A 13,828-nucleotide genomic window follows, 5' to 3' on the forward strand; every position below is an offset into this window, starting at 1 on the left:
GAAAATTCTGGTGGAAACATCTCACAAAATATTCCATGATTACTAGTGCCCAGACAAGCGATAACTGTATAAATAAAACATTTCTGAGCTTAAATGTAAGGGCAGGTGCAGTGACAAATATAAAAAAATCTATATTTTTTATAAAATTTTTCAATAATAATTATTTCTTTTTTTTTCATAATTACTTAAATAAGACCTTTTGCCCAAAAATCTAAGTAAAAAAAATTATAATAATAAAACTCCAACCATTTCTGTGATTTCTACACTATCAAAAAGCTGGTGTGAAATTTTTTATGTAAATTGGACTCTCACCACTTTGAAAATATTATGTAACGCAGACAATATACGTGGACACGCCCACTTTTATAAAACTGACTTGAACGGTGTAAACTGCGGCACAAAGCTCTTTGAAAATGTGGTTGATACTTTTCACACCAAATTTTTGGCGTGAACGATTTTTTGGGGTGCAAAATTCTTTATTTAATTTAATAAATTTACCATGGCATGTACATTTTGTTGCAGATTTTTACAGCTGATTTCACCCAAGTAGATGTATTAAGATGAAATCATGGTGAATCTGCTGTGAAATCTGCATTTAACATATGTGGATTTTACTTCAGATACAAGGATTTGTAGTGGTAAAACTGCTGCTTGTGGACTTAGCCCCAGACATCTGGTGCAGCAAACTTCGCTCCGTGTTGTATGATTGGCAATGTGGGGTGGAAGCTCTAGAGGTCACGGTCACACCCCGCTCGTGACATCGCTCAGTGCACCAGATGTCTGGGGTGCCGCAGCCCAGATCGCGGGTGTCCCCAGGAACTCTGGGTACCTACCAGTCCTGAGAATGAAGGGGCCACAGCATTGTTACAGCAGTACGCCCTCCCCCTGTGAAGTGTCCCTGCAGAGTGATGCCAGAACTACAGCCAGAATAAAACACAGGAGTGGCTTAGGGGCAACTTCATGAATGTCCCTGTGTGGCCCAGAAAGAGCCTTGACTTGAACCCAATTGAACATCTCTGGAGAGACCTGGAAATGGCTAATTGACAGTCTCCATCCAATCTAAGAGATTAAGAGGATCTGCAAAGAAGAATGGAAAAAAATCCCCAAATCCAGGTGTGCAAACCTTGTGGCATCATCCCCAAGAAGACTGAAGGCTGTAATTGCTGCCAAAGGGGCTTCAATTAAGTACTTCTGATTAAAGGGTCTGAATACTTATGTTAAAGGGGTACTCTGCCCCTAGACATGTTATCCCCTATCCAAAGGATAGGGGATAAGATGTCTGATCGCAGGGGTCCCGCTGCTGGGGACCCTCGCGATCTCTCCTGCAGCACCCCCGTTCATGAACTGCACGGAGCGAAGATTGCTCCGTGGCTGATGACAGGTGATGCAGGGGCCATCACGCCCCCTTCAATAGACCTGCAATGAGGGGGCGGGGCGTGACATCACGAGGGACGGAGCCATGATGTCACTATACCCCGGCCCCTGTATCACCCATCATCAGCCACAGAGCAATCTTCGCTCCATGCAGCTCATGAACGGGGGTGCTGCAGGAGAGATCACATGGGTCCTGCCGCTGGTTATCAGACATCTTATCCCCTATACTTTGGATAGGGGATAAGATGTCTAGAGGCAGAGTACCCCTTTAATACAATATTTCTCCTTTGCAATAAAATAGCAAAGCCGTTTCGCACTAGTTAGTGCTTCATCTTGGAGGTCAGATGAAGCACTAACAAGTGTGAAACGGCTGCTGTCGCCTTGCTGTACCCTCTGCACTTGTCCCTCTCCATGAAGTTTATATGCGAGTACTTTTAATAAAGAAAATTTATGAAGACAAGATGGTGAGTCACCAACTGCTTTTATTCTATATGCCTATGTATTTATGGATTCTTGATTGAGTCAGAGCACCGCCACATACTTCACCTAGCAGTTATCCACCTTGCCAGGTGAAGGATTTAACTAGCAGATATACAGCAGTGCCAAACAGGACTTTCTATATTCTTGTATTTATAACATTCTGTTATCACTTTGTCATTAAGGGGTATAAAATGCAGAATAATGGGGGATAAACCTTTTTTTTCTTTTCTTATTTAAGCACTAGGCTACAACAAACTAAAATGTGAAAACAGTGAAAGGGTCTCAAGACTTTTTAAATGCACTGTATGACACTGTTCATATGGCACCATACAACATGTACATGAACACATTTACATGGACACTGTATAATACCATTCATATAGACACTGTATGATGCTATATAGACACTGTATGATGCTTCATGGACACTGTATGATGCTTCATGGACACTGTATGATGCTACATGGACACTGTATGATGCTATATAGACACTGTATGATGCTACATGGACACTGTATGATGCTATATAGACACTGTATGATGCTATATGGAGACTGTATGATGCTATATAGACACTGTATGATGCTACATGGACACTGTATGATGCTACATGGAGACTGTATGATGCTATATAGACACTGTATGATGCTATATAGACACTGTATGATGCTACATGGACACTGTATGATGCTTCATGGACACTGTATGATGCTACATGGACACTGTATGATGCTACATGGACACTGTATGATGCTACATGGACACTGTATGATGCTTCATGGACACTGTATGATTGTGTTTTGCACAAAAATAGAAAACGTGAAAGAATTTGTGACCTGTTATATCAATTTTACATTGATAAAGCATTGATAAATTCTCCCTTCTATACTCACCTCCTCCAGTCCCCTGCAACTGCCGCAGAAATGCTCCTTGTCCTCCTCTGGTACCCGGAAGAATCCAGCCAATAACTGACTGAAACGAGACTCCACTGTAGCCAGTGATTGGATTGGCAGGCAGGTCCTATGGCGATCAGACCTCACATGACCTGCACATGGACACATCCTGTGGGGTTGGGATGACACAGAACCCGGAAGAAAAGGGATATGCAATAAGCAGTCATTCAGATCAATGGTATTTAATAATCAATTGCTAAATCTCTAATCTGAGCCAAAGAAATTCAGGCATTTACCAAATGCCAGGATCTCTGCGCTTCATGTCAGTAAAATAGAAAAGTTGAGACAACCTTTATATTACACCTGAAACATTGTCTGATGTTTTCAGTACAACAATACAGCATTTGCCGTGTGGTCATATTTTACCGGTCAGAGTTTTTTTTCATTTTTCAGGACTACAGGTACCTACTGCTTTATGTCAACATTGTCTTGGCACAAAGTATGGAAACCAATAATACTTTTGGTTCTGCTACATCTGTAAAGATATTCTATACATGTGTAATTTCTTTTTTGCTTATCTTCCCATCACTTTTTCACACATGCCCCCTACAAGTCACACTCACTAATGAAAGTTTCCTTCGCCACCAGCTTCATTAATATTGTACAGACCAGGGTCACCTTTCATTCTCAATGAATTATTCAGGGTAGTGCCATATCAGCAGAGCTTATATTGTGTTATTTTTCTCCTGCAGCTCAAAATGACTCTGCAGCTTTGGTTCCTATCAGTTTATGTGATATTATCTTGCAAAATTGGGCATATAAGGTCACTTCAGCAGAATGTGAGCTGTGAATATGGTGGAAACTGTGCCAAAGCCACTGACAGACAAATGACGTGTCCGCCAGGTAAGTCATAGCATTGCTTATTATATCTGATATGAACAGGTTGTACATGATTACTGTTATTAATATAATTATTATTTATAATATTATCATGGTCAGATTATCTTTTTAACACAATTACTTGTGAAAATGTATTTAATTGTATCATTCAGTCTTACTTGGTGATCAGTTTCTACCTGTAAGTATCTTGTCTCCAATGTGAATGTTGCACAGAACAAAAGCAAAATCTTCATTGCTCATTCATAATATCATTGTATTGTTTAATCCTTGTTGTGAATGGGACACATGGGGGGGGGGGGATTTATCATTACCTGTGTCAGTGTAGAGTGGCAGAATTGTGCACATATTTTTTGCGCAAATTGGTAGTTTGCACATAAGTTGCTGCATGGAGACTGTACTTGCACAATTGTGCTACCCTATGCTTTTGAAGGGAATGACAAATCCCCCCATTGTATTCCACTATACTGCCCATTTTATAACTCTTATTTGCAGTTCCTACATTTTCCTGCGGAATTGTGGATATATCAGAGAGTCTGGGTCTATGACGCCATGCACATGTTGTTAAAGCGTGCATCTTACCCATAATATGTAGTTCCGCTGATGACAGCATAATATATCATCAGACATGCTGTTTCTAGTGGTCTGTCACTCATCCCGACATGTGCAATAGCAAAGTTTTACTTATTGTGTGAAGCCCCCAGCGTGTGCCTGACGTGTAAATGATGAACCATATTCATTAGGCACCACTGTTCCTGCCCACGCAAATTCACTATTTCACATACTGTGACGCTTGAAAAAACAGTGCTGCTGTTATATGATGTTGCCCTCTAGGGGCAGCATATTATGGGGGAAAGATTCCCTTTAAAGCATTCAAATTGTAATGCCTCAACAGGATTTACTGTGCCACTTACTGGTTTGGCTTTGGGCTAAACATGGGAACAGAGTCTAGGTATTCTCCTGGTTTTCACCCTATATGCTGTTAAGGATGTGAAAGCTGTTCTTCAGCTGCAGGGGAGATACTAGTTCCCTACCCCAAGAGTGGTCTCACTCATGGCAGCTGGCCAGGCAGGCAGGAGGGGTGAGCTGAGGCTGTAGATGGTATAGCGCAGAAAACAGAGTCCACTGTAGCAGATCAGAGTTGTGTTATAGCAGAGCTGAGTAGCTCAGAAGCAGCCAAATGGTGTTAGCTTGCTCAGAATACAGATGTGTGATCTACAGTCCAGGTCATACACTTGAGGGCAGAACTACACAATTGCGTAGGCATCAGGAAACAAGTGGAACAGAGTTATATAGGTGGTGCCTGGCAGGGATTGAAGGAGGACTAGAATCAGGGACATGCACAGGAGGAAGTCTCAAGCCTGCATCTGGGAGGGGAAGCTGACCGAGAAGCTTGGCCGAGGTAAGCAGTGGAATGTGCTGTATGACGTGTGCTGGTGTGTTAAAAATTTATTGTTTGGTGACTGTTGCCATAATTCCACATTGTTCTCATGGTGCCCAGTCCCACTGATTTGCACTTTATGCTCTTGGACTCAATATAAGTAAGTGTCTACTCTGCTAATCACTGGCTAAGGTTGGTCATTACTATGGCAGAGCAGTAATACATTTCCTTGTGTTGGGATGTGAAAATTGTGAGTAGTAGTGATGAGTGGCATAGGCTATATTCGAATTTGCGATATTTCGAGAATATATGGACGAATATTCGTCCTATGTTCGCAAATTTCGTATATTCGTTCACTTTTTTTCCATACGAAATTCGGAATGAAAGATTATATCTTCCAACTAACTACTTTGCTATTGGTTGCTAACCTCTGACAATTGTATTTGCATCCTTCTCATTGGCCCACAAGCTAAAAGAAGGGAGGGATCGGTGTCCTCTGGAAGGGCTGTTATTCGCAAATTTTCGCATATATGAAATATTCGCGCTCCACACCGACTCACACAGTAAATAATATTGGAGCCTTCTTTTGGACCCCAAGCTGGAAGCAGGGAAGGATGATCACTTTTTATTTACATAGTATACATCATTGTGATGTGTACTGTCAAAAAATAAATTATGAATATTCGCCATAACGAATATATATCGCTATATATATATATCGCTATATTCTAAATATTTGCGAAATCGCAAAGTGCTGATTTTTGCCATAAAAATTTGCAATTCAAATATTTGCACTCGACACTAGTGAGTAGTAGTTTATATAATAGTTACTGGGGGATCCTCTTAACCCTATGTATATGAAGTATAGGTAAACTGATGGTTTATGGATGTAGGTAGGTTGTTACTGCTCCACAAGTCTTTGACTGTTGTTGTTTTTTTTTCCTTGTCTAAAGGATATTTCAAGTCAGGAGCTGAATTGGAACCTCCATCCCAGTGCTTAAAATGTCCAATTAATTTCTTCAATCACATGGCGGACCAAAAGTCGTGTTTTTCTTGTGGATCTGAAGCCGTGCAGCCTGAGGAAGGTCAAACCACTTGTATATGTCGTGGTGAGGGAAGGGTGTTTCAGGTAAAAAAAAAAACATAATTCATTGGTTTTATTTCTTTGACCTTGTATTAATTTATATTGTCAATGTTAATATGAAAAGAGATTTAAAAAAAACACACAGGCAGAGCACCAAATAGTAGGGGTGTGAATCGCCAAGAATTTGGCGATTCGATTCGAATCGCGATACCAGTGTGGCGATTCGATATATCCCGATATATCGCGATACCGTCTAGGTGACGATACATCGCGATATATCCCGATATATCGCCCACCTGGGAGCATTCATAGATCCCAATAGACGCCGCTGTCAGCTTTGACAGCGGCGATCTAGTACTCCGGTGCTCACTTTTCTCATGTTATCCCGTCCGGGCTGCAAAATAAAATAAAACGCACTTTATCTTACCTGCCAACGAGCCCGCGGAGCTCCGGTACAGTCCGGTACAGGTGTTCGGTCCCCGGGCTGTATTCTTCTTACTTCCTGTTAGTCCGGCACGTCACATGGAGCTTCAGCCTATCACCAGCGGAGGCGGGACATCGCTGCGGCCAGTGATAGGCTGAAGCTCCATGTGACGTGCCGGACTAACAGGAAGTAAGAAGAATACAGCCCGGGGACCGAACACCTGTACCGGAGCTCCGGGGGCTCGTTGGCAGGTAAGATAAAGTGCGTTTTATTTTGCAGCCTGGATAGGATAAAATGAGAAAAGTGCGCACCGGATACTCCTTTAATAGTCAGCCGCGGCGATTGCCGCATGCTGGCTATTAGCGGCGGCCCCCGGCTACTGAAATCAGCCGGGGGTCGCATAGTACGGAGTGGGCACGAGTCGGAGCCCGCTCCATAGCCGTGTCAGATCCGGCCTGCCCGGCTCCACAAATGTGGAACTTTTATCTCCTGATGCCCGGGACATGACATGCCGTTCCGGGCGTCCGCAGATAAAAATTCCACATCCCTAAAAGAATCGATTCAAAAATATTTTGAATCGATTCTGTATCGGCAAATGAAAAAATCGCGATTATCGCGAGAATCGATTTTTTCTTACATCCCTACCAAATAGGGTGATAACGTATAAGAGAACTAGATGAATGTCAACCAGTCAATCAACTGCTCACCTGAGTGAGTTGTGGGAAAGCCACGACTCCATATAGGGCATATCAATCCCGCTACGGGGAGAAGAGTTGAAATCCGTCAGGAAGGTAGGTTCAATGCAGCTCGGAGTCAATACATTTCCCTTCACTACCAATAGGAGGGTCTATATTTAACCAAGAAATTCCCAAAGAAAATAATAGTGTCTGATAAGAGGTGCAAATTGAGCCAGATAAGAAAAAGCACTTTTAAGTCCTCTATTGAACGCCTTTTTGGAGGATACCTTGTTCAATACCTTGTTCAATTTGCGCCTCTTATGAGACACATTTTTTTTTTCTTTGGGAATTTTTTGTCAATGTTGGGAGGTGTAACGTGTCAGTCCAAATTTACACATTAGGGCTATTTCACATCTGCGTCAAAGGCTCCATTTAGGATCTCCATCACCGAATCTGTTTCAATAACTGGACCAAAAAAAATGCAGCAAGCAATATGTTTTTGTCCACCTACAATCCTGTAAATTGATGGGCACTAGATGGAAACCCTTTGTATCCCTCATGCAATGCACCATCTGGATTCTGCAGCTGAGGTTCTGAAAGGAGACTCTGACACCAATGTTAACTTGTCCTAACTTAAATGTAACAGAGGTGAGTTGGTCATTTGGCCAACATATACGTTTTTTTCTGATCCTCAATAGGTCTTAACCTACTGAATTGTTTTGAAAAGCCATTTTTGCATAACATAGAGTTAGTATGACTATATTCTGCTTCAGCCTAGTGATCGAAGGTGCCCCTGCTCTCCTGGCTATCATCTGACAGACGACGGGGCCAGTTGTGTGCAGGTTGTGTATGATATCTGTAGAGATGGATCCACTCGAAACCATGAAGGAAAATGCTTAACCAAGCAGGAGTGGGAAGACTACTGCTCCAACCAGGTAATCTTTTTCAGACAGAGCTTTGTGAAATGTTTGGCATGCTGTGGACTTTCCTGCCTCAGATTTCAAAACAAATCAATAAATCTGCACCAAAATCTTAACAGGTGTTAGGCTTTTAGGTAGCCATAATTTAGGTGCATTTAATGATGTATAATAGCTAGATTTCCTTTTATTATACTGAACTGGATCACCAGATGGTCCTATGAGGATCTAAGGCAGACATCAGTGAGAACTATAGCACTACTTGGATCTTATCACCTTTCTTAAAGTAGTAGTCAACAGGATAAATGTAAAAAAAAAGAAGCACACTGGTTTAAAGCAGAAAAAATAGTAGCACTATGAAAGATGCTGCTGCCATTCTGATGGTGTCTAAGTTCTTGGTGATTTCCACTTAATGGTTACATCTCCAAACAAGAAAATGCCTGCAGCACCACTCACTGGCTGAGAGGAGTAAAAACAAGAGATGGAGAGCAGCTGAGACCAGAGTAATGTCAGAATGGCAGCAGAGATGTGAGTATTACTTTTTTAATTATTAACCCCCCACACAAACACACACACAAACACAAACACACACACACACACACAAACACATACACAAACACATACACACACAAACACCTTTTATCTACAGATTGTAATTTGACATATTGAAGCATTGTAATAAATGGTGTTCACTTTAAAATGACTATTAAAGGGGTACTCCGGTGGTAATTTTTTTTTTGACTATATGGCATCTTCTTTGTAAGTTTTGTTTTTGTGTGTGTTTTTCTTACCTGTTTGTTGGGCAGGAAGTTCTGTAGTTTAGAAGGTTTTCTTTTATTGTTGTCCACAGTTCTGAGTCTGTTGTGGACAAGATGTCACAGCTAATTTTTTTTATCTGTCTGCATGAGAAAAATAAGCCACACCCCCTCATCTCATCCAGCTGAGTACACAGCTCCTCACCCCCCCCCCCCCCCCTTGCTCTGTATTCTAAGGACGCAGGTCTGCACAGGAGAAGGACCTCACAGAGAAGATAAGTGTTATCTGAAGGGGAGGATGAGAAGGTGCACGGGCTGGGGATGTATGGACTGCAGGGGAATAAATCTCATACTGGGAATGATCTCTATATGTGAAGGGGGAGGGGGGGACTCCTGAATGACACATGCTGGGAGTTGTAGTCCCTGTTATGTGTGTGTATGCTAGTGTTTACTTACCAGTGTGCCTCCAGCTGTTGCAAAAGTACAACTCCCAGCATGCCCTGACAGACTTTGGGCATGCTGGGAGTTGTAGATTTGCAAAAGCTGGAGGCACACTCATTGGGAAACACTGTTCTAGCCTATTCAGCATACACATCATTTTACACCAGTGTTTCCCAACCAGTGTGCCTCCAGCTGTTGCAAAACTACAACTCCTAGTATGCCCAAAGGCTGTCAGGGCATGCTGGGAGTTGTAGTTTTGCCACACCTGGAGGCACCCTGGTTGGGAAACACTGGTGCATGCCCTACAGAGGTGTGGTGAACTACAACCCCCAGGAGACTACACAGGCAGCATGCTGGTGTTATACCACAGACTGAAGACTCCTGAATGACACGCTGGGAGTTGTAGTCCCTTTTGTGTGTGTGTGTATGCCAGTGTATCCCAACCAGGACTGATTATATTAGTGTGCTATGTATAAGGGGGCTGACCCAGGAAAATAGAAAAACCAGCAAGGCATGTGGCATGCTGGGATTTGTAGTTTTCAGCACAGCAAGAAACAGGAAATAGAAGCAAAGATAGGAAAATGAAGTGGGGGATAAAAAGACAACAAAGAACGGAAATAGAGTAGGCTAAACAACAAGAATAGAAATGAAACAAAACAAATAGGGTAAGTCAAAAACGGAAAAACACGTTGACCACCGGAGTACCCCTTTAATATATCTGCAATCAGTGGTGACCATATTAAACTTTCTAGGAAAATAGTAACCCCCAGTTGTCAGTTTATTTATATACGTCCAGGAGGTATAATAGAGGAACAACACGATAGTGTATAGCTACACTTGTGCTGTTTTCCTATGCACTGTACACAGAATATTCTTTCTTATCCAGGTTTGTGCTCGACCAGAACATTATCAAGGATATGACAAGTTTCTTGGACTTTGCATTTGTCAGACAGAAGATCTTCTTGATATAATTTGCAATGCTAAATGTAGAAGAAAGCAAAAATACTTACTACAGATAAGTTGTGCAGAAGATACACCTCAGCTGCTTTATGATGACCCATCGGGGGGAAAGGTACATTTATTGAGAAATAGCAATTAATTCTCTGTTTGGTGATTTTACATGAACCTATACAGCAGTGGTCTTCAACCTGCGGACCTCCAGATGTTGCAAAACTACAACTTCCAGCATGCCCGGACAGCCAACGGCTGTCCGGGCATGCTGGGAGTTGTAGTTTTGCAACATCTGGAGGTCCGCAGGTTGAAGACCACTGCTATACAGTATAAAAACAGATATGTCAGCTTATTATGTTGCCCTATGTCAAATTAGTGTTGCAACTAGTTGCAACATTTTTTGTGCCTTTTTGGCTAATAGTTGTGGTTATTTGTATCGGTAATGAACTACCCTTAGACATTATTCAGATCCCTATATGAGTACATTATTGGTGATTGTCGCTTTCTGTGTTCTATAATAAGTATTCCCCCTTAGGAGAAAGCAATAAATATTAATAATAACAATACTTTCCAGGGAAGAAGTCCAAGCAATGTAATTCCATTCCCAATGCTTCTGTGGAAGAATACCTGAATGTGGTAAAACTTGTAGGTCATGTCAAGTTAAATATTTTTGCAAATACATTCAGTAAATTTGCCTCCTTCTCCTGATATTCCTGCTGCTCTTCTTAGTGACAGGCCATTGCCTAGGTTACAGACCACCAATACACTCTAGAAGTGGTGGTTGGACTGGTGTGTATATAATGGTGGTCCGTAACCCAGGCAATGAGCTGTCAACAGGAGGAAAGGAGCAAGAATATCAGGAGAAGGAGACAAGTTTGTAAAATAAATGTATTTGCAAAAATATTTGTGCCCTACAATTTTGACTACTTTAAGTTAAGATTGGAATATCCCTTTAAAGGGTACCTGCTAACTTCTGCTTCTCACATTGTTAGGCTTAAATGACAGATATGACTGACATGTGTGTTTTGTCGATACTTGCATCATTTCTTGGTGAAAAATTTCAAAATTTGATGAAAAAATAGAAAATTTTGCATTTTTCTAACTTTGAAGCTCTCTGCTTGTAAGGAAAATAAACATTTTAAATAAATAATATTTTGATTCATATATACAATGAGGGACATTTATCAATGTTTGCTTATGTTTTCCTTTTTTTAGTAATTTTTTCCTTACTTTTTTTTTGCTTATGTGAGACTTATTTATCAACTGGTTTCAGCCTGTTGATAATTTTCTTTCACGTAGCTTTTTCTGCTCCATGTTTGAGCTGGAGTAAATCTAGACAATTTTTAACCCTGTTGCGACTTTTTTTTGCGCAGTTGCGACTGTCGCAGTTAATAAATACCTGACTACCCGTAGTCCATTTTAAAATTATTACTACGTAGTTAATTTTTGGAAAACTTGCTTTTCTCGCTTTCCAGTCAAAATGTCGCACAAAAAATCGCGTAGTCGCAGTTGCGACAATTTTGTGACAATTATAGTAAAGAAAACCTGACTAAACCCGTTGATATATGTCCATAAATATGTCTACTTTATGTTTGCATCATAAAGTTGACGAGTTTTTACTTTTGGAAGACATCAGAGGGCTTCAAAGTTCAGCAGCAATTTTCCAATTTTTCACCAAATTTTCAAAATCGGAATTTTTCATGGACCAGTTCAGGTTTGAAGTGGATTTGAAGGGCCTTCATATTAGAAATACCCCACAAATGACCGCATTATAAAAACTGCACCCCTCAAAGTATTCAAAATGACATTCAGTAAGTGTGTTAACCCTTTAAGTGTTTCACAGGAATAGCAGCAAAGTGACGGAGAAAATTCAAAATCTTCATTTTTTACACTTGCATGTTCTTGTAGACCCAGTTTTTGAATTTTTACAAGAGGTAAAAGGAAAAAAATCCTCTCAAAATGTGTAACCCGATTTCTCTCGAGTAAGGAAATACCTCATATATGTATGTCAAATGTTCGGCGGGCGCTGTAGAGGGCTCAGAAGGGAGGGAGCGACAATGAGATTTTGGAGAGTGAGTTTTTCTGAAATGGTTTTTGAGGGTCATGTCACATTTAGGAAGCCCCTATGGTGCCAGAACAGCAAAAAAAAAAAAAAACACATGGCATACTATTTTGGGTACTACACCCCTAAAGGAATTTCAAGGCGTACAGGGAGCCTTAACACCTCACAGGTATTTCATGACTTTTTGTTAAAGTCGGATGTGTAAATGAAAAAAACATTTTTTTCACTAAAATGCTGGTTTTTCCCCAAATTTTACATTTTTACAAGGGGTAATAGGAGAAAATTACCCCCAAAATTTGGAACCCCAATTTCTTCTGAGTATTGAAATACCCCATGTGTGGACGTCAAGTGCTCTGCTGGCGCACTACAATGCTCAGAAGAGAAGGAGCACCATTAAGCTTTCGAAAAGGGAATTTGTTTGGAATGGAAGTCAGGGGCCATGTGCGTTTACAAAGCCCCCCGTGGTGCCAAAACAGTGGACATGTGACCCCATTTTGGAAACTACACCCCTCACAGAATTTAATAAGGGGTGCAGTGAGCATTTTTTTTTACACTAACAGGCTGGTGTAGCCCCCAACTTTTCTTTTTCATAAGGGGTAAAAGGAGAAAAAGCCCCCCAAAATTTGTAACGCAATTTCTCCCGAGTACGGAGATACCCCATATGTGGCTCTAAACTGTTTCCTTGAAATACGACAGGGCTCCGAAGTGAGAGAGCGCCATGCGCATTTGAGGACTAAATTAGGGTTTGTCCATAGGGGTGGACAAAGGGATATTCTACGCCAGTGATTCCCAAACAGGGTGCCTCTTGCAGTTGCTAAATTCCCAGCATGCACGTTTTTCATTTTTATAGGGGGGGACAGTGTGAGGGGATGTATATGTTGTGTTTTACCCTTTATTTTGTGTTAGTGTAGTGTAGTGTTTTTAGGGTACATTCACACTGGCGGCGGTTTACAGTGAGCTTACCGCTAGGAGTATGCGCTGCAGCAAAAAATTTGCCGCAACTCATACTTGAAGCAGGAAACTTACTGTAAACCTGCCCGTGTGAATGTACCTCCAGCTGTTTCAAAACTACAACTCCCAGCATGCACTGACAGACAGTGCATGCTGGGAGTTGTACTTTTGCAACAGCTGGAGGCACACTGGTTGTAAAACCTTCAGTTAGGTTCTGTTACCTAACTCAATATTTACCAACCAGTGTGCCTCCAGCTTTTGCAAAACTACAACTCCCAGCATGTACTGATCACTGAAGGGCATGCTGGGAGATGTAGTTATGCAACAGCTGGAGGTACACAACTACAACTCCCAGAATGCCGAGACAGCTGTTTGCTGTTAGAGCATGCAGGGATTTGCAGTTTTGCAACATCTGGAGGGCTACAATTTAGAGATCTCCAAACTGTGGACCTCCAGCTGTTGCAAAACTACAAATCCCAGCATGCCCTGACAGCAAACTGCTGTTTGGGCATGCTAGGAGTTGCAGTTTTGCAACATCTGA

The 13,828-nt window shown here is 41.5% G+C and overlaps 1 protein-coding gene across 1 annotated transcript in view; it reads left to right on the forward strand.

The window, feature by feature from the left end:
- The window catches only part of LOC130293215 (uncharacterized), a 172,029-nt gene that overhangs the window by 55,802 nt on the left and 102,399 nt on the right, over positions 1–13,828 (forward strand). Inside the window, exons 3-6 of the mRNA XM_056541717.1 lie at positions 3,500–3,650; positions 5,979–6,154; positions 7,984–8,145; positions 10,210–10,395. Of these exons, the coding sequence (XP_056397692.1) occupies positions 3,500–3,650; positions 5,979–6,154; positions 7,984–8,145; positions 10,210–10,395 (675 nt within the window). The remainder of the gene's footprint in view (positions 1–3,499; positions 3,651–5,978; positions 6,155–7,983; positions 8,146–10,209; positions 10,396–13,828) is intronic.

The sequence above is a fragment of the Hyla sarda genome, chromosome 10 (genome assembly GCF_029499605.1).
Source record: "Hyla sarda isolate aHylSar1 chromosome 10, aHylSar1.hap1, whole genome shotgun sequence".
Taxonomy (NCBI): Eukaryota; Metazoa; Chordata; class Amphibia; order Anura; family Hylidae; genus Hyla; species Hyla sarda.